Source organism: Natrix helvetica (genome assembly GCF_964273705.1).
Source record: "Natrix helvetica genome assembly, chromosome: Z".
NCBI classification, from domain to species: domain Eukaryota; kingdom Metazoa; phylum Chordata; class Lepidosauria; order Squamata; family Natricidae; genus Natrix; species Natrix helvetica.
This window is the reverse complement of record NC_138554.1, coordinates 87,909,641-87,931,462: the sequence shown is the minus strand read 5'-3', so window position 1 is coordinate 87,931,462 and position 21,822 is coordinate 87,909,641. Positions and strand designations below refer to the sequence as shown.

General features: G+C 40.0%; 1 protein-coding gene across 1 annotated transcript; it reads right to left on the bottom strand.

The window, feature by feature from the left end:
• Positions 1-4,307: 4,307 nt before the first annotated feature.
• On the bottom strand, positions 4,308-12,356 carry RPL14 (ribosomal protein L14). Its single transcript, XM_081933836.1, has 6 exons — positions 12,179-12,356; positions 11,523-11,624; positions 9,484-9,578; positions 6,654-6,753; positions 4,728-4,781; positions 4,308-4,417 (listed from the first exon to the last, which is right to left on the bottom strand). The coding sequence occupies exons 1-6, from the start codon at positions 12,179-12,181 to the stop codon at positions 4,352-4,354; spliced, it is 420 nt and encodes a 139-aa protein (XP_081789962.1). The 5' UTR covers positions 12,182-12,356; the 3' UTR covers positions 4,308-4,351.
• Between the last annotated feature and the right edge of the window lie 9,466 nt (positions 12,357-21,822).

The following is a 21,822-nucleotide window of genomic DNA, read 5'->3' as shown; positions in this document are numbered from 1 at the left end:
GATCGCATCCTTCCACATACGTCCCTGCGACCTATCCGCTCACACAGGGAGGGGCTCCTCCTGGTGCCGTCTGCTAGGCAATGCCAGCGGGCGACACCTAGGAGTAGATCCTTCTCTGTGATGGGCCCAACCCTCTGGAATGACCTCCCCCCAGACATTCGAACTACCACCGACCTCCGTTCCTTCCGGCAAAAGTTAAAGACTCACCTGTTTCAATCAGCTGGCCTGGCACTTTCTTAGTTTTACCTCCCAGGGATTTATTTTATTTTAGGGTTTGGGGTTTTAATTGTGATGTTTTTAGGATTAGAATTATTTATTTCTTAGTACAGCCTATCTCCCCTCCAAATGTATCTTAAATGTAGCTTAAATGTATTTAATTTTATGACTGGTTTTATTGTATTGACTGTACACCGCCCCGAGTCCCTTTTTGGGAGAGGGGCGGTCTAAAAATCTAAGAAATAAATAAAATAAATTTGATTAGAATTGACTCTTCCAATTACACTTTCTGCTCAGTCTCTATTAAGCTACTGTCCACACACACACACACTTTCTTTTGCTTCCACAACTTTTGCATTGCCTCCCACATCCCTGCCTCCTGCTACCTCTTTACACAAGTCTCCTGCAAATGTATCACCATTTAATGCTCTGCTAGATGACAAGTGTATTCCTGCCCAGCTCTTTTGCAATCTTCATCTCAAGGGCCAGCATCAATTTGCCCTTTGCTGGCCAACTACATGAATGTTTTCTCCCTGTGCTGAAGCCAGGAAGTAAATTGAAATTGAAAAGAAATTGGATATTCCAACAGATTACAAGGCTCTTATTACAGGAAATATTGGAAACTATAATATCTGTTAAAGAAGGTATCACAAAATACTAACTGAAAAGATGTCTAAACTTTCCCCTAAACTTAAAAAAATAACACGTTAAGCATATATTCAAACTTGCAGGAAAATGCAAATATTAGATCATATTTTCTATTTTCTTCATATTACACAGACCTAAGTAAATATTCATAATTTAGAATTTATGTGTAAGAGGGGGTTTTGTAGGTTCTTCTCTTATTCACTTATTCTCACATAAACAGAAAAATGGTACATAACCAGGAAAATGGTAAATATATATTTTAAAATATGTTTGCGATCATGCCCAAAGAACTACTATTGGTTAGAACTTATTTGTATATATGCCTAAGCCTGTTCAAAAACTATTCCTCAATTGCTGACTATGAAGAAATGGCTAACCACAAAAAGATTGAGGCAGCATCCAGATAGAAAAAGCTATTAATCTCTATTTCAGGACAACATATTTGATAACAAAGATATTATATGTTGTACACAATGATTATTTCTTCTTCTCTTAAGGGCAATTGAAGATACCAACCCATACTCAATGTGAAGTGAGTTCCCACGGCTAAGGAGATCTTATTTTTGCACTTGCTAGGTCAAAAATGAGATTTTTTCAAGTTAACTGCAGCAGATAGGATTTGCAGTGTACTATATTTTGGAGCTGAAGGCAACAAACTGCAGCAGATTTGTCTTTAAAAACCTTGCATGGAATAACCTTCTGATCTCTTAGTCTAGAAAGCTCCCTCATATAAAATCAGATCATTAATCCACCAGGAGAGATATTGTGACAATGATTACTCTGGATTCTAAGTTTTCAAAAAAATAATGCTCAGCCATACCTAGAAATACCACATGTTGAACTAGACATTGGTTCTATTGCAGGTAGTCCTTGATTACAATCATAACTAGGCCTGGAAAAATTCATTAAACACCATAGTCATTAAGTAAGGCATCATGTGATCACATCCAATTTTACAACCTATTTTTCCAAGCAAGTCACACAATTGTTAAGCAAATGTGGCTTCTCCAATTAACTTTGTCTGTTGGAAACTGACTTGGAAGAATCACTATCACATGTCTGCAGGATACTGCAACTGTTGTCAAATATCTGAATTGTGATAACATGATTGTGAGAGTGGTGTAATGATTTAAACTTCAAGGCCAGGTTGTAAGTCACTTTTTTTTAGGACAATCATAACTTTGAACTGTTGTTAAACAAATGATCATAAGTTGAGAACTACTCTTAATAGAAACAACAGCAATTCAATTAAAAAAACAGTCCCCAGATGTTACAATTGAAATAATGTACATTTCACACATTTTTCTTAAATTTAAAATACTCTAAATGAAGATGGGAGTTAAATAGTAATTTTCTCACTAAAGAAGTAAAAAAAATCCAATTGTGTTCTAGAGCATGTAATATAAATTTTCAGACTGAAAACCCTATTAAATATTGGTTGACATGTCAAAGACTGACTGCAAAAATTGTCAGAGCCAATACATATCTAATCATGATTAAATAGCCTTAAGCATTACATTATTTTGCATTGAATAGATCTGTAATCATTTTCTGCTGTACTTTAAAATTAAAGTTAATTAAAAAGAAATCAGGTCATTAAAGAACATGGTGACTGGACACTACCAAGATTGTGTTATCAGCCAGAACATAGAAAAATTCAAAAGAAGTGTTAGATTGAAAGATGTGAAGACACCTGGCTGATAGAAACATGAAGAGTCAGACTCTGACTGAACGGATAACACATTATGTTAAGAAACTGACAAACCCGAAATTGTCTATGGTCCTTTGATAGTGGCTGTCAGCCTCGGTTTCGCTTGCTTGCTTTCGGCTGCCATGGAAACAGGGGGAGGGCATGGTATTTGGGATGGGAATAATTGCTACAGGAGGTTTAGTAAAAAAGGGAGTTTTGTCTTCATCTTCTGCGCATGCTGATGGCCGATGTTTGGACCTGGTCAAAGCCAACCTGCATACTCACCTGATGATGCTTATTGGAGATGCAACCCACATGACACCTAAGGGAGTTGAAGATTGGGCAATGGGGTGGGGGTTGTTGGAGGGAGGGGGCTAGGCAAATGTTTGATATGTATGATTTCGTGCTTTTCTGCCTCAGACCTTTACTTCACTGCTATCTTTCCATAACCAGTAAAAGTACTTTTAATTCCACAAACAATGGAGTTGAGAGGTTTTTTTTCTTGAGTTTCTGATGAAACTCAAATACTTTGGCCACCTAATGAGAAGGAAGGACTGACTGGAGAAGAGCCTAATGCTGGGAAAGATTGAAGGCAAAAGAAAAACGGGATTACAGAGAATGAGGTGGCTGGATGGAGTCACTGAAACAGTAAGTGTGACTTAAATGGACTCCAGATGGTAGACAACAGGAAGGCCTGGAGGAACTTTGTCCATGGGTTTGCGATGGGTTGGACACGACTTTGCAACTAGTAAGAACACATTGTTAAGATAGTAAAGAAGTACATCTTGCTCTGTTTCAGCAATAAAATTGAGGGGAGGGGGTGAGAAAGGCAATAATCCAAAGAGCATCTTCCCACAACAGATACTCCAAAGTTTATGTACATGGAACTGAAGCAAAGCTGATACAAGGGCTTCAGAGCAAAACGGAAAGCACCTTTAATAGACTTCGAAAATCTGGATAGCTTGCAGTAGCCATTGGCTTGGGAGCACACCAACATAATTTATTCCTCCTTGTAGGAACACACAGCTCACACTGGTACAAACTGGGAGCAGGTAATAGCTGTTGTTAGTGGGAAGAGGGGTGTTGCAGAAATTCATCTTATATACCAGGACTGTAGAGCTTTGTTCACTCAGTCACAACTTACTTCCCAATGAGATCATGATGTGCTACATGGGGCTGTCTTGAACACCATCCAGAAATTACAACCTGCCCAGAACATAGCAAAATTGGCACTTTGCTGTGTTGTGCAAGCTTTAAACTAACACGTTTGGGGACAGTAGACATGCTCCAGGCCTTCTCTCACAAATATTTCCATCTAGCAAGATCTAGTAAGCTTGATTTTCCATAGCACCAATAGCTGTTAAACACCCTTCACCTTGAGTTCCAGCAGGCCTCCACCCTCTTAATCTTCTGAGAGTTAAAGAGTTGGCTTTTGCCCCAAATATTATGAGGGTGAAATTGGAGTCTGAAGATGGTGGTTTTTTTTGGCTGACTTGGATAATTTATTACAGGCTTTTTATTTTATGGTGTTTATGCTTTATACCACTGCTATGACTGAGCTTCTCTAGATGAGTATCTTTTAAATGTAGACATATCATTTTAATAAATAAAATATACATTGACCCAATTTTTGTGAGGCAGTCCTACCCCTCTACCACTAAGGATTATTCAATTAAACACAGTAGTCCTACAAATACTAAAGTTTTGTTAGTTTGGTGAAAGAAACGAGAAGAATAATCAGACAAGTCATAGATCATGTTAGGTTCATATTTAATTGAAGTTTTATTTGTTGACAATTTATGCTTTCTTGATAGAAGATGCCTTTTGAAGCTTTTTAACTTCATGCTTGATGATCCGATTTCTCTGCAAAATAATTGTTTATATTATTTATAAGACAACAATGTTTCATTTTCATAATTTACTTACGAGCAAGTGAAAAATGTCATATTTCAGTATTTAGTTTTATTAAACTTTTGATTAAGTTCTGCAGAAAAAACAGAACTATAATACTGTTGAAGAATCCTATTCATATTACTTTGTTATTTTAAAAGAAGTTTACTAATGAACATCTAAAAGTTGAAAGCCAACTGCATCAAGAGTTGACATTGGATATTCATTTTATTTACTATTTTAAGACTATTTTGCAAGAAGACAATATAGCAATTGTACTTACCATTTTCTTTGCTTTCATGACTTTATAACGATCAAAATCCGTCATTTTGGCTTTCTATGGAAAGATTTTTTGACAAAGAAGTCTGAGATCCTGAGCCTTACCAAAAACTGCCAAATTCTTTATGCATTAGCAAAACACAACTGGTCATCCCATACATAGCTTTTATCATCTTTATCAAGAGTAAAGATCAGCATAAGGGGGCAAGGTAGTCACTTTAAAAAAAAACAAAGGAACAGATGATAATGCTGCTGCATAGAACTTGGCAATATTGAATGTTGTAAAAGAATCAGTATCTGAAAGCAATAGGATGGTGTAATATTGTCCTGTGTGCTGTAGGTACTGATGCACTACAGGTAGCCCTTGTTAATGACTATTCAGCAACCATTCAAAATTACAATTGGACTGAATGAAACTTATAGTTGATCCTTCAAATTGCCCCATTAGCACAGTCATGGTATTGCGGTTTGGGTGCCTGCAAATGGTTCGCAATTATGATGGTCACAGTATCCCATGGTCATGTGATAGAAATGTTTACTACCTTGTTTCCCTGCAAATAAGCCCTTCCCAAAAATATTGCAACATGGCAGCAGCCACTTCCTGCACCTCAAAAATAATAAGACTTCCCTAAAAATAAGGCCAAGCACTTATTTCAGGGGTCAAAAGAAAATAAGACCCTGTCTTATTTTCGGGGGAACATGGTATATAAAATTAAATTTGAGAATATATGTTATCAATAGTAAAACGGAATAATAGATGGAAATGATGTTAAATTTGATTAACTTGGCGAGGCAAATAATGATATTGTTTATATATTAAGAAATCAAAATTAAGCTGGAAAATATAGAAAGAAAATAAGATGACTGAAATGTGAATATGATGTAAAATGAACTATGCGTAACGGAAGATGTAAAGGGGGAAACACTTTGTTTTTAAAAGAATTAAAATGTGTAACAAAAACTAAAAAAACTGTTTCAAAAAAGCTGAATTAATTGTGCTTCTACTATTGATATTTATGTCCCTTTTTCAATAGTCTGAATGGTAGGCAGTACTTAGCACTGATGCGCCTTAATGGCACAGTGGTTAGCAACAGTACTTAAAACGTATATACTGCTTCACACTGCTTTACAGACTTCTCTAAGAGGTTTACAGAGTCAGAATATTGCATCCAACAATCTGGGTCATTTTACCAACCTCAGAAGGCTGAATCAACCTTGAGCGTTCAGAACCGAACTCTGGCAGTGAATTAGCCTGCAGTACTGCATTCTAACTAGATTCTAGCTCTTTAGTTAGAATGCAGTATTGCAGACAAACTGCCCACAGCCCTGGAGTTTGTTCCTGATGGGAGTTTCAAGGTTGAGTCAACCTTCTGATATAGATAAAATGAGAGAACCAGATTGTTGGGGACAATATGATGACTCTGTACGGTACTCAGAGAATGCTGTAAAGACTATAATATATGAGTGCTATTGCTACTATCCCAACTTCTGTTGTTCTAGGACAGGGGTGTCAAACTCACAGCCTGCAGGTTTAGCGAAAGGGGGGGGGGAATGTCCTGATACATCACATGACAACGTGAGTTTAACATCCTTGTCCTAGGATAATGAGTGAAGTATAAAAAGGTTATTTCAAGTTCCTATTGTTATCTATGAGCATCTCAAACCATGTGGAGCAAATGCCCTGTTTTGTTGCAAATTCAGGACAGAGTATGAGGAAAAAGGACAATCTCAATCCAAAGTTTTCCAAAGTCCTACATTCTGCTGCACCTGAAATGGCAGAAACATTAAAAAAGGTGTTTGCTGAACAACTGATTACATAAAGTGTTAACTCGCAACAAATACTGCAGAACCAGAGTTCTTAATTGTACTTCATTATTTAGCTGCTTCCAAAATTTAACCCAAAAATATTAGTATTGTTTCAAACACATACCTTTTCCCTAGCCTCAATTTTTTTTGCCCATCTGGTGGCTTTCCATTTCTCATTAATGTTTTCTTTTTCCCAGGCAACTCGCACACATTTTTGACGAGCACTGTATTTAAAACAAAACAAAAAAATCTATTTGTAAGATTACTTTTAGTTTTTGCAATCAACATACATTAAGATCATTTAAAAATATTTATTTTTCTATGCCAGTTGATAGATGTATTACTACTAATTTTCTGTTAATAATATTTAGTGAATGATACAGAAAAAAATAAGGCAGTAATCACAACAGTAACTTCCCATATTAATCCTTTAAAAAAAAGCCTTTTGCACAAAACATTATTTTTAAAAATACCTAACATTTTTTCTTTGGGGCTATATCAATCACTAATAATTGACAGCTCAAATTATTCTATACAATGCTGCATTTGCAATTGATGCTATGCTATAGTTTAGTAGAGGGATGCAAATGTTTTTTTTCCAGGAAGAGAGCCACATTCCCCCTAAAATAGGAAGACAAATATCAAATTACAACAGAATTGAAGAGAGCATGGAAGTCTTCTTACCCAATCCCCTTGAGTACAAGTCCCTATACCACTTCAAACCAATGGCTGTCCAGTCTCTTCTTAAAAGCCTCCAGTGATGGACTACCCACAACTTCTGGAGGCAAATTGTTCCACTGATTAACTGTTCCAACTGTCAGGAAAGTTCTCCTTATTTCTAAGTTGGTAAGTTTCCACCCATTACTTCTTGTCCTGTCTTCAGGTGCTTTGGAGAATAGGTTGATCCCCTTCTTCTTTGTGGCAGCCCTTAGATATTGGAAGATTGCTATCATGTCATCCCTAATTCTTCTCTCCATTGGATTAGACATATCCAATTCCTGCAACCTTCTTGTTTTAGCCTCTAGTCCCATAATCATCTTCGCTGCTTTTCTCTGAATAGTCTCAACATCTTTTTTGTATTATGGTGACCAAAAGTGAACGCAATATTCCACCTGTGGTTTTACTAAGTAATTATAAAGTAATACTAACACTTCATGTGATCTTGCTTCTATCCCTTTGTAATGCAGCCAGGCTGTATTGGGTTTTTTGACAGCTGTTAGCACACTGCTGGTTCATATTTAAGCAGTTGTCTACTAAGACTATTTCATTTTGTTCTCAATTCATGAAAAGTGAACATATTAATTATATTCACTATTATAAGTCATGCATATAATAACCTGGCAGCTAGGTAAGAATTTTTGGAGGTTTTTAAGGTCTTCATCCAAGACTGAACTCACGAGTACCTGGAGTTTCAGGTTATACTTATTTCAATAGCATGATAGAACAAATATAGCCTATTGTATTATTAAACTACTACCTGAAATTAGAAACTGATCGGAGAGAAACACTAACTTTTAGTAATTTATTTGTAAAATATTCAATTGTCCAAAATTGATTGCCTACATAATTATACATAAAATAAGCAATCCATATAAACTCAGGATTGTTAGATCAAAGTAACATGGCTAAAAATGGCTTCTTAGTGACTATCTATCTAATGCCTAACTAAGAAGTGCCTAGGACTTTCTAGAATGTCACAAGCGAAGGGACCAGCTATTGCTCAGGACAATCTCTAACAATAACTTAAACAAGCCCAATCTTATAGGTCAGACAAATTATTGAGTGCAATTGTTCCTAATTTTACCTGCTCTCTACCATAAAAGTTCTAAAGGTAATAATCAGCACTATGAACAGAGTCCAGTCATGCAGTCAGGACACATGGTAATAAAGCGTATGAGATACCACAACCAAAGCTTCTTTGTACTGTTAAGGCCTAAGTGAATATAGAGGCAAAAACTTTCTTAGCCATGGCTTATATCTGCAGATCTACCAAGATCATTGAGTCCAGAACAAACCCAAGTAACAGCACTGCTTCTTCAGGGGCAATATGATTCCATCTAGAGCATAGTTGTTCAACTTTTTGGTTTGCTTGGGCCACATTGAGTGAATAGGAATTGTCTTGGCTGTATATGAAATATGTAATATAACCAATCTATATAATAATACTGTTCTTTTATTTTTAAAAATATTTTATCTTATGGGGCTGCATGTGTTTGACATGCCTGATCTAGAACACTGGTACTAAAGTAATATTAATACTTTTAAGAATTCCTAAATATTTTCTTTGTTAACAAAACCACTCTAGCTAAGAAGTGAATGGAGCTCCTTTCAAGTCGCGAGTGTTCACCAAAACTTATATTGCCCCATTTTACAACCTTTCTTGCTACAGTTGCTGAGTGAATCACTGTCATTGTTAAATCAGTAACACAGTTGTTAAGTGAATCTGGCCTTCCCATTGATTTTGCTTGTCCGAAGATTACAAAAGGACATCATCTGACCCTGAGATATTGCAACTGTCATTAATATGAATTAGCTGCCAAATGTCCAAATTTTGATCATGTGACTATGGCAATGCTGCAATGGTCATAAATGTGAAAGTCACATATAAATCATTTTTTTAGTGCCATTAACTTTGAATGGTCACTAAATTAATTGCTGTCAAGGACTACCTTAAAATAGCTGCATAATTATGAAAAAATGAATACCTTTACAACTTGTACAACCATTTTATGACAATTTAAGTTAAATAGAAAATTAAAATAACAGAATAGCCCATGCTGACATCAAGGGTTCTTCTTGGGAATAAATATACAACAGCTGTTCCTCCATATTCTCATAAATTTTCAACTATGATAAAATAAAACTCTTCAACATTCTTGTAATACCAGCAGTAAGGCAACTATTTCTTTTATATAAATCTAGAGGTAGTAATATTGAAGTACCATATAACTAACCTGTGAGGAAATTTCAGAACAAAATCAGTTAATTGCATGCACTTGAAGGGCATAGCCTGCCTTCTGACACCACTGCAAGGGCCATCAACTAGGGCCTGTAAAAAACAAGGGAGAAATGTGTTTTTCAGATTGTTTAATGCAAAAAATATTTTCAGTAGCCTACAAAGAAATCTAGATTTATTAAAAGCATAGTTTTAAAGAAGGAGTTTTAATGGAGAAGTTAAAGGTCATCAGTGATTTCTTCCCCCATTTTCAGCTTATTTTACACTCACAAGTAACATAAGATACCACATGTTTTAATTTCTATCTCTGGAGGTTTATAAAGAACCACAAAAATATTTAAAGGAGCCTCAAGAACATTAGTATAAATACTACTTTACACAAACTATTTCATATCACAAACCAATGCATATTCTTTTTAAAGGTATTTTTGAATACAATGAAACTAAATGAAAAGGATGTTATATATTAGCAAATTACAGAAGAATTTCCTTAAGTACTAAATTTATAAATAAACTTGCCAAAAATAATCATACCTAGGAAAGCAAATTTACTTATAAGGTTTATGTGCTTTTATCCATAGTTCAGACAATCATTATACTTTAAAGAGTTCCGAGTAAATCAATTTGGTTACAAAAACTAACCAAGGAACACCTATCTACGATTATATACAATACAATAGCAGAGTTGGAAGGGACCTTGGAGGTCTTCTAGTCCAACCCCCTGCCTAGGCAGGAAACCCTATACCGTTCCAGACAAATGGCTATCCAACATCTTCTAAAAGACTTCCAGTGTTGGAGCTTTCACAACTTCTGGAGGCAAGCTGTTCCACTGATTAATTGTTCTAACTGTCAGGAAATTTCTCCTCAGTTCCAAGTTGCTTCTGTCCTTGATCCTTTTCCACCTATTGCTTCTTGTTCTACCCTCAGGTACCTTGGAAAATAGTTTGACTCCCTCTTCTTTGTGGCAAACCCTGAGATATTGGAACACTCCCCCCAGTCCTTCTTTTCATTAAACTAGACATACCTAGATCCTGCAACCGTTCTTCATGTTTTAGTCTCCAGTCCCCTAATCATTTTTGTTGCTCTTCTCTGCACTTTTTCTAGAGTCTCCACATCTTTTCTACATCGTGGTGATCAAAACGGAATGCAGTATTCCAGGTGTGCCTTACCAAGGCATTATAAAGTGGTATTAACACTTCATGTGATCTTGATTCTATCCCTCTGTTGATGCAGCCTAGAACTGTGTTGGTTTTTTGGCAGCTGCTGCACACTGCTGGTCCATATTTAAATGGTTGTCCACTAGAACTTCAAGATTCCTCACAGTTACTATTGAGGAAGGTACCACCTATACTGTACCTGTGCACTTTATTTTTCTTGCCTAAATATAGAACCCTACTCTTTTCACCATTGAATTTCATTTTATTAGATAGTGCCCACTGTTCAAATTTGTCAAGATCCTTTTGTATCTTAACCCTTTGAAAATATCTACTCAGAAAGCAACCTGTTCAGATATTCATCTAGGAAACTGAATCATCAGCTGTCTCAAGGAAGCCCACAAAATTACAAGCTTGTTGAGATTGAGGCTTGCAATTTTATGGTAACTATAAACGGAGAAAAACATCTCCTCTGTAACTAGTATGGAAAACATACTAATAGCCTCTTGGGTGTTTAACATAACCATATTGTCTAACAAACGGATCACAGCTATGTAGAAAAGAAAGCTATATAGTAAGAAAAGCCACAGTATTGTCTTCTATTTATCCATGTGGTACAGCTGCATTATTACCCTTCTCATCTCTCCTACAATCTTCTGTTATTGTTATTATTCTGTTGTTTTACATGTGTGCTGAGTTTCTGCACTGCTGACAAATTCTTTATGTGTCCAATCAATCTTGGCCAAATAAAGTATTGTATACTATTCTATTGGTGGATTAAAAGATGGAATAATCAGTCCCAACTACAATTCCTTATCACTTCTATCAATCACAGATAAATACATAATCTTATTAGACATATAGTATACACAGTGAAACTTACCCTGTTTTGGTCGATGATATCAACCACTGCAACGAGTTTTCCTGCATGTGGTCCAAATGAAATATAAGCAACTCGGCCAATCTCAACATAGCGCTTAAACACCTTAATCAGATAAAGTTTAATTATTCAAATGTGACAAGTTTATAGAATTATGCAGAATCTAACAGTCCTTCAAAGAAAGCAACTTCTTTACATGCTATACTGAACTTTGAAATAATTGAATAAAATATAATTATAGTACAATATATTCTCAGCCCAAAGCCATTTAGATGTGATGGGAGACACGTCATGAATTTGCAGACACGATGCCCTTTACAAGTTACAGAAAGAACTAAGAAACTTCTGTTGAAGACTTTCTCACCATAGCCGAGTAGTATTCCACCTTCCCCACCAAAAGAGAACGATTTAAAAATGTAACAAAATCCCACCCCGTCTCTCGTTAACCGCCAGCTACCCTCTCTTCCAATTACGCCCAAGATAGACTCTTAAGCCCTTCTCCCCATGGCTCTTTCCGTCTCTCTCTTTCATGGCTTAAATCAGCCGAGGGGTGGGGGGGAAATGAAGGCTGTCCCGAAACCCTTCACAACCACCCTCGACTTCAGCGAGTCTTAAGAAAAGCGCCGTGGACAAGGCCTCGGCCATGCGCTCACGATTACCATGATGGCTGCCACACGAGTCGACTCACAAAAAGAGAAAGAACAGCTTCCGGACGCCTCGAGATATCTCAACTGCGGATGTACACCAGAGGAAGAGGCGGGACTCAGTCGTTCTATTCGTGGCGAAGTGCTGGCTGCATAGCAGAGATTGGTCAATTGGATAGGAGAATGGCCGGGTTGATTGGCAACAGCAAGTACTATTACGCATGCGCATTTTTGCTCTTTCCCCCCTTCAAGGAATGAATGAAATCAATTGGATGAATTCAAACGATTGTTTGTTGCGCATGCGTTGTCCTGTGGCAGAAATCTGAGAAAATGTATCACTTCCTCCTCCTCCTCCTCCTCCTCCTCCTCCATCTTTTAAACTATGTTCGCGTGGGTGTATGCATGTTGATTGTGGGCCGATAATAAAGTAAAATAAATTTCTGGGTAATCCGTGGCAACTTTAAGTCTCCTCGACTGAGTTCACGGCTCGAATTTGAACTATATGCTGCTGCTTGTTAATGTATTTTGGGCAAAGTACCCTAATTTAATAATAATGATTAAAACTCGACGAATTTAAAATATTATTTGTGCAGTCACAGAGCTTTTAATTAATCTCGTGTTGTGTGAACAGAGTCACTGGATTTGCCGAGTTTATTGTTTGGGAGTTCCTGTAGGCGTACGAAGGAGAGAAAAAAGAGCCCAAACTGTTGGCTTTTAACTATAAGCTTTTAAAACTTTCAATCTGCCTTTTAAACAGACATTTTTGGATTTCAACATCTTTCTTGGTGACAGATTACGTTTTTAACCTGCCCTTAGATATAGAATGGAATAGAATAAAACTTGGAGTCTTCTAGTCCAATCCCCTGTTTAGCCAGGAAAACACTTCAGACAAATGGTTATCCAACATCATCTTAAAAACTTCCACTGATTAATTGTTCTAAGTTGCTTCTCCTTGATTAGTTTCCACCCATTGCTTCTTGTTCTACCCTCAGGTGCCTTGGAGAATAGTTTGACTCCCTATTCTTGGTGGCAGCCTCAGATATTGGAACACTGTTATCATGTCTCGTCTAGTGCTTTTTATGAAGCTAGGCCATACCCTTTTCCTGCAACCATTCTTCATACAGGTGAAGCTTGAAAAATTAGAATATTGTGCAAAAGTTCATTTATTTCAGTAATGCAACTTAAAAGGTGAAACCTTTGACTGTGTTGATCACAACAAATTGTGGCAATTTTTTTTACAGAGATGGTAGTACCAGACCATCTTATTTATCTCTTGAGAAACCTATATGCGGGTCAAGAAGCAACAGTAAGAACTGGATACAGAACCACTGATAGGTTCAAAATTGGGAAAGGAGTCCGGCAAGGCTGTATACTGTCACCCTGCCTATTTAACTTATATGCAGAGCATATCATGAGAAAGGCTAGATGAACCAAAAGTTGGAATTAAGATTGCCAGGAGAAATATCAACAACCTCAGATATGCAGATGATACCACTCAAATGGCATAAAGTGAAGAAGAACTAAGCCTCTTGATGCAGGTGAAAAAGGAGAGTGCAAAAGTTAGCTTAAAACTTAACATTAAGAAAACTAAGATCATGGCATCCGGCCCTCTCAATTCCTGGCAAATAGATGTGGGGAGAAATGGAGGTAATGACAGATTTTATTTTCTTGGGCTCTAAGATCACTGCAGATGGGGACTGCAGCCAAGAAATTAAAAGACACTTGCCCCTGGGGAGGAAAGCTATGGCAAATCTAGACAGCATATTAAAAAGCAGAGACATCACCCTGCCAACAAAAGTGCGTATAGTCAAGGCTATGGTTTTCCCAGTTGCAACATATGGCTGTAAAAGTTGGACCGTAAGAAAGGCTGAGCACCAAAGAATTGAGGCCTTTGAACTATGGTGCTGGAGAAGACTCCTGTAAGTCCCTTGGACTGCAAGCAGAGATGGGTTTCGACTGGCACAGTACAGTATGCCCGTACTGGTAGCGATAATTTGACGTCCGTTTGCATACCAGGGCCTCCGGAGGCCCCATACCGATACTTCCCTGACCTGCCCCCCCCCCACTTGCTTCCCCTGCATGGCCGGTTGCTGCTCCCTTGGCCGGCCCATCAGGTCACCGTTTTCTTGCTCACTTGCCCTGCCCATTTGCACCATGCTTGCCCCGCCAGCCTACTTGCCCGCCACTCGCTGGCTCACCGAACGCCCCACCTCTGAGAGCCCTATATATACCACAGCGCGGACGGCCCACTTACCTCTTTTGCTGCTTTGGCTCTTGCATCATTGCATCATCATTGACTTTACCCTCGCTTGCCTGCCCTGCTATGCTAGTGCTCCTCCTCCAGTAAACAAGCCTACTGCTGCAACTTTGCAGGGTGCATGGGGGGGGGGGCAGCAGGAAACTAACTGGAGCGCCATGCAGCTTTGCACTCTAGGCGATGCCGTGGTCGGATGAGGCCTTCATTGCAGCCGATCCCCGGGCTCACCTAGAGCGCAGAACCGTATGGCACTTGGCAGGTGACTTTGTGGGGCGTGTGGGGGGGGCTGGTGGTAGGAAGCTGGCTGGGGCACCATGCGGCTCTGCACTCTAGGCACGGCCTTCGTTGCAGCCGATCCCTGGGCTTGCCTAAAGCGCAGAGCCACATGGCGCTTGGCTGAGGCCTTTCTTGCTGCCCCACCATTCAGTCCCCAGCCTTGCCTGGCTGGCTAAGCCACCTCGGCTCCATGCCAGGTGGGACTAGCTACCTGGGTTGTACCTGTGTCCATCCAGACCAGCTTATCTGCTGCCTGGTCGCCTGCCTGCTGCCTGTATCCATCACATCGAAGAGTGGCTGATTCTGCCTGCTGGTAAGTAACTGGGTTTTTTTTCTTTATGCTTTTAATTTTTTTTAAAGGATATTTTATGCTTGTTTTCAGAAAATGTTTTTTAAATTGATTTAGGGAATGTTTTTTATTTATTATTTATAGAAAATGTTTTTTTAACTGTTTTTAGGGAATGTTTTTATTTATTGTTTTCAGAAAATGTTTATAATAAGAAATGTTATTGCTTTTTGGAAATGTTTTATTTGTGATGCAATATGTTGCTTTTAAGTGTGCAAATCATCTTTTATGTGACTCCATGGCTGCTTTCAAATGTTAAGTTGTGTGCTGCTTTGTGAGCTCCTGCAGCTCGATTCGTTTTGATGGTTTTTGTTTTCCTGGGTTAAGTAGCTGGAAGTAGTACTCTCTGAACTAGAAATGAGAAAGATGGCCAGCCATCTCAAGTGCAAGCACACAGAGGCTGACAGGAGATGGGAGGAGCAAGGCTGAACTACCCGCCCCGATTCAGGGGAAAATTTGATGGGGACTCAGATCAGCTAGCTCTGTTCCTTGATTCATCTGATATCCACCAAGAACGCTATGGGCATCTCTACCCATCCCCCATGGTGAATACCATTACAGAGGGACTAAAGGTAGAAGCAAGGGAATGGCTAGCAGCCCTCCACAAGAAGAGAGCCTCCCAACTGCAAGGTGTAGATGACTTCCTACGACTGCTAGAAGCCAGATTTGAGGAGGTGGAGGAGGACCTGTATGTGGAAGATGAGCTCGGTGACCTAAAGCAGAGGGGCCACCCCACCAAAGAGCACATCCATGAATTTAGGAGAGTCATTGGATGGCTACCTCCTTTACTAGAGCATCTGTTAGTGTATTTTTTCAGAACAAGTCTGGACCAGCAGATTGCCCAAGTAACTGCCTACCGCAACATCCCAAACTGACTCTCTGAGTGGTTCCGAGTAGTAAGTCAATGGCAGATTCCACGCTAACGACATGAGAAAGCCACTGGACATGAAAAAGCCCTACAATCACCCGGCTGACGGGGACCCACAGCAACAAAGAGGGCCCCGAAACCAGCCCCCTCTCCAAGTCCACTGAAATGCTACAGATGCAGGGGGTGGAGCACACGGCATCCACGTGCACAACCCCAACCTTGTTGCCAAGGCCAGAGCCACCACCCAGGGCACGACTAGAATTGGTCCACAAATGGGCCACCCATGCATCCCGGAAGGCCTCCAGGCTGCAGAGGTCCCAATTTGCCCTTTCCTTTTTCCAATATGCCCCAAGCCCCAAAAACAGGAAGCCAGGGGGATTTTCAAGCCCTAATAGACTCAGGCTGCAAGAGATGCTTGATCAACCTGACCACAGTCTTGAAATTAGGGATCAGAGCAAAAAAACTGGCTCACCCAACCTGTTTTGAACAGGTTGACGGGTTCCTAATGTGGGGGAGCCTATGCCACCCACCTGACCAAACCAGTGAGACTAGAGCTAGTGGATCACTGGGAAGTAATTCGATTAATAATAGCCCCTAAAATGACAGATGCAGTCATACTGGGACTCTCCTGGCTAGACATACTGGGACTCTCCTGGCTAGACAAGTGGGGACCAACCATCTAGTGACAAGCAGGCACCTGCAGGCTAAGGATAGAAAAGGGGCCCCAAATCCTTCCATGCCAGCAAGCAGAAACACCACCCAAGCAGGGAACCCCCCTAAAGAACCCACCAGAACGTCTGGCAACCACATCCGATGAAACCCCAGAGACTAAACAGATCCCGGGGGAATATCAGGATCTCACAGAAGTATTCAGCAAGATCAAGTACAACATTCTGCCCCACCCCCGCTCCGGTGAGGCAGATTGTGCCATTGAAATAATCCCCGGGGCAAAACTACCCAAACCCAAACTGTACGCCATGACGCCCCAGGAAATGCAAGAGATGCTCAAATACATAGACAAATACCTAGTACAAGGGTTCGTCAAGCCAGCCAAGCTATGGGTTGGGGCGCCAGTCCTCAAAGATAAAAAAGATGGGACTATGAGATTGTGTGTGGACTTTCGAGGGATAAATGGAGTGTGAGTACACTATACCCCTCCCCCTCATGAAGGACATGCTATCTCATCTGGCTAAGAGAAAAGTCTTCACCAAACTAGATGTCAGAGAAGCATACTACTGAGTACAGATCAAGGAAGGAAAGGAGTAGAAAACAGGGTTCAACTGCCCCTTAGGGAGCGTCCAATTCAAAATGATGCCCTTCAGACTGCAGGGAGTCCCAAGCAGTGTTCATGCAGTTAATAAACGAGGTGCTGCACGAGCACCTCTACAAGGGGGTCCTCGTCTACCTCGCTGACATCCTCATCTACATGGAGACAATGGACAACTACATACCCCTGGTCTGACAGGTACTAGAAAAACTTCTGGCCTCCTTGACCTGTACATCAAGCTATCAAAATGTGAATTCCACCATGCACGGCTAGACTACCTGGGCTACTACCTGACACTAAGTGTCAAATGAGGGAATAGAGATGGACCCAGCCAAAGTACAAGCCATCCTAGGCTGGCAACCCCCTTGCATCCGCTGACAGCTACAAAGTTTCCTAGGGTTCACGAACTGCTATAGGCAATTCATCCTCTCCTTTGCAAAGATTGCCAAACCCATGACATACCTCTTAAAGACAAGGAGCCCAGGAACAAAACCTTCCCTGGGACAACCTCTACAATAGGATCTAACCTTCCAAGAGGCATTCAAAACACTAAAAGAAATGTTTGCAAAGGAACCAGTGCTGAAGCATCCTGACCCTGAGCAACCCTTTGTGATCCAAGCAGATGCCAGTGACATGGCAGTGGGAGTGGTGCTGCTCTAAAGAAACAACCAAGGAAACTTACAACCCTGCGTCTACACCTCCTGCAAGCTCACAGACACAGGAAGACAATGGGCCGCATGGGAAAAGGATGCTTTCACAGTGAGATGGGCACTGCTAACATGGACACACCTGTTGGAAGGGGCCCATCAACCATTCAAAGTCTGGCTGACCACAAAAATCTGGAGGCTCTCAGGACCCTGCAGAAACTCTCACCCAAACAAGTCCGATGGACTCAATACTTCAACAGTTTAGACTTTGTACTAAAGCACATTCTAGGGGAGAGGAACTTTCTAGCTGACATTCTCTCCCGCATGCCCCAGTACAAATGCGAATGGGAGCAGGTTGTGGATGCCATCATTCCCTCTACTTAAATAGCTGCCCAAGTGACCACCAGATGACAATGCTGTGACCAGCAAGACCAACCAGCAACCAACCTAATCATGAGTCTCAAAACCAAATTGCTAGCAGACCCCTGGTTCCAAAACAACCAACACATCTTGATTGGATTTCAATGCTAAAAGCAACCTGGGAAAATGTCAAAAAAGCGCTGGCTAAAGCGGCATAAACCTATAAGAAACAGGCAGATAAACACTGAGATCCCCAACGGCCATTCTGGGTGAGAGAGAAGGTTTACCTCTCCACAAAATATTTGAGGTTAAAACTCTCTTGCAAGAAACAGGGGGCAAAGTTCATGGGACCATTCCCCATAGTAAAGATCATCAACCCAGTCACAGTGCAATTGAAACTGCCTCGACTGCTGGGGAAGATACACCCAGTGTTCCATAGTAACCTCTTAAAACCGGTGGTTGGATCCATTCTGAGACCAGTACCCTGGACCCTGTGATCATAGGGGCCAAACCCATTATGAGGTGCAACGAGTCCTTGATTCGAGGTAGCATAGGAAATAACTCCAGTATTTAATCAAGTGGAAGGGCTACCCCTTATCAGAGGCATCTTGGGTAAAAAGTAGAAATATCCAGGCTGATCGCCTTATAGCAAAATTCCATGCAGAAAATCCAAGCAAGCCTGGGTGGGGGGGACGCATCTCTAAATTATATACCTGTACTCAAATTGTTTTTGTTCCACGCAGTTTTTGTCGCTTTTGGAAGGTGAGATGAGTTGAATATCAACTTGTAAAGTGTTTCCATGCTTAATATCAAGTTGACATTGAAAGGAAGGGAGGGAGAATTCCACACATATCTTCGACCAGGGTCAGATCTCAGATTTCTACAGCAGGTGTGTGAGGCACGAAAGTTTACAACCTGCTGCAGCACTTCATTGGTGGATGTGATTTATGACACAGACTGAGGGTAGGGGAGACACATGGTGAAGGTCACCCACCATTAAACCAGAAATCAGATCTGACTCCACGGCAGGTATCACCAAAATGTTGCTCCTAATAAATGATTGGATTTCTTTTGAACTTTGTCTCGAGGCTCGTAAATTAATTAGGGCATCTTTTGGAGACCTGACACTCAGCTTACAACCACAATCGAGTCCAATATTGTTTTATTTCTTTTGCAGTTAGTATTATTTAACAGGATGAAGAAGAGGCAACAGAGTATAAATGCTTTCTTCTCCAAAAAACCAAGAGAGGAGCAATCAGTTGATCTACAAGTCACCAACACCACCAGCAGCAACACCAGAAGCAGCAACACCAGCAGCAGCAACACCACCAGCAGCACCACCACCACCACCACCACCACCACTTGAAGTCAAAGAAAGCAGCAAGTCCATCTCCTCCACTGAAATTTCAAAACTTCTTGACTGCTTTGGTTTGCAGCAATGCAGAAACATCAAGGACAAGTATGATGGACTGGCAGTATCCGACAAAAAGTTAGGTTCTGAGTACTGTGCAAAACACGTGTTCTTATTAGAGAAAGGTATTCATGTTTCTAGAGAGTGGAAAAATTTAGAGGTTGAGGCAGCAGGGACAACTAAGGAGAATCAGCAATCATCTTTCAGAAAAAAATTGAAGGAATATTTTCAATTAAAAGCACACCTTATTTGTAGAACAGTAAACAACAGGAGTAGGATGTTTTAATCAAATCCATAGATAAGTCAACTGACAAACATCTACCAAATACTAGCAACATATTTTTTACTGTTTACATCTAGCACAAAGATGCAAACTATTCTCTGCCATCGAAGGGCAAGTAGATTTGCTAACTGCGATTGGAGTAGATGTGGAAGTAAGCTTGCATTCACAGAGATCCACAGTGAAAATAGTTGAATTCATTGCAAACGAAACTAAAACCATCGTGTGTGCCAACATTATTGCAAAGAATCTAAAAGTGTTTTTAATAAGCCTCAATGCTATCAATGAAAGCAGTTCTGATAGTTTTTGTTAAAGTTGAGGATTCAGAATGCCTAGCAACCATTTTCATTGAGCTGGTGGAATTGGAGAAACAAGATGTGGAGACCATATGTTCTGCAGTGATGGGAAGCTTACATAAAGTTGGGTTTACCACTGAATATCTGCAGAAGAATTTAATAGCATTCTGCTCCGATGGTGTCAGCATTATGCTTGGGAGAAAATTTGGAGTCGGCACCAGAGTAGCTCAAGACTTCCCAAACATTGTAATCTGGCACTGCTTGAACCACTGCCTCCAATTTGTGTTGAATGATGCGATAATAGAAATCAAACATGTCAACCACTTCAAGATATTCCTTGACAAGATACACATCACTTTCCAGAAATCCTGCAAGAGCCAGAATGAATTTTTCCAAATCTCTGAACAACTGAGCATTGAAATCGTGAAGATGGGCAGAGTTTTGGGACCAAGATGGGCTGCCTGTAGTTTAAGGTCAACCATAGCTGTGTGGCATGTTTATCCAGCGCTACATCAGTTTTTTCTGGGCAATGAAAAATTCCCAGGCATGGCTTCCTGTTTTGAAATTTTAAATTTTTTGAATGATTTGGCTCTTATGATTGATATTCTAAATGATATTTCTCTTCTGTCAAATGCCCTGTAGGGGAGAAACACAGATATCATCAAGGCCGAAAAGTTGGTACTGCGATCAATTAAAGTATTTAAAATGCTTAGACAGGGAAAGGGCCCATATGAAAAAAAAGTTAACGGAATGCTAGCTTCAGAAGCCTTCAAAAACATGACATTAGTTCCAAATCAATGGTTTGTTGCCCTTCCTCGTGAAAATCTTTTGGCAAGCATCATCACCATTTTGAAGAAAAGGCTGATGAATTGCAAACATCTAAAAACAGGTAGCCAATTGCCAGACGCAAACAAATTACAATTTCTCACATATTTGGAGCTGGATTACTGGAACATTGAAGATGTAGTCATTCCATGAGCAGAAGTAGAGGCAGGATTGATTGACTTTGGCGAAATTTTTAATTATCAAATTGATTTGAACGACTAGAGATTTTTGGGAAAATGTGATCAAAGATTCAAAGACCTACAAAATTCCTGACAGTATCAAAAAAGCTAGAGATATTGTCAGGATAATTGCTGTTAGTTCAGCAGAGGCGGAAAGGGGTTTTTCAAAAATGAACCTCATATGTTTAGAACAAAGAACCCGCCAAACTGTTCCAAACATTAGCAATCTAATGACAATAAGTGTTATTGGCATGCCTGTTAACAGATGGGACCCAATTCCTACAGTCAAAAAGTGGCTCAGAGCACACCATATCACAACTAATGATCCACGAGTGAAGACCAAGAAAAGTGCAACTGAGGAGTCTGGAAGCCTAAGAACAATTTGGAAACATCTTCAACCACAAAACCAATAACACAAGTAAGTACTTGAGTGTTTCTCTTTCATTATGTTACTTTTATGTAAGGTATAAGTGCATGCAATTAAAGACCTTCTTTCTGTGTCTCTTCTTTGTGCAGGTTATTGGAGCAAGGTGGTGAGGTGGTGGTGTTGAAGATCAGCAAGGACAGTCATTTTCCTTCGGTAAGCAGCTCTTTTATTGTTTTGTGTGCTGGTTTCATTCTAATGCAGTGTATGCAATTGAAGAGTT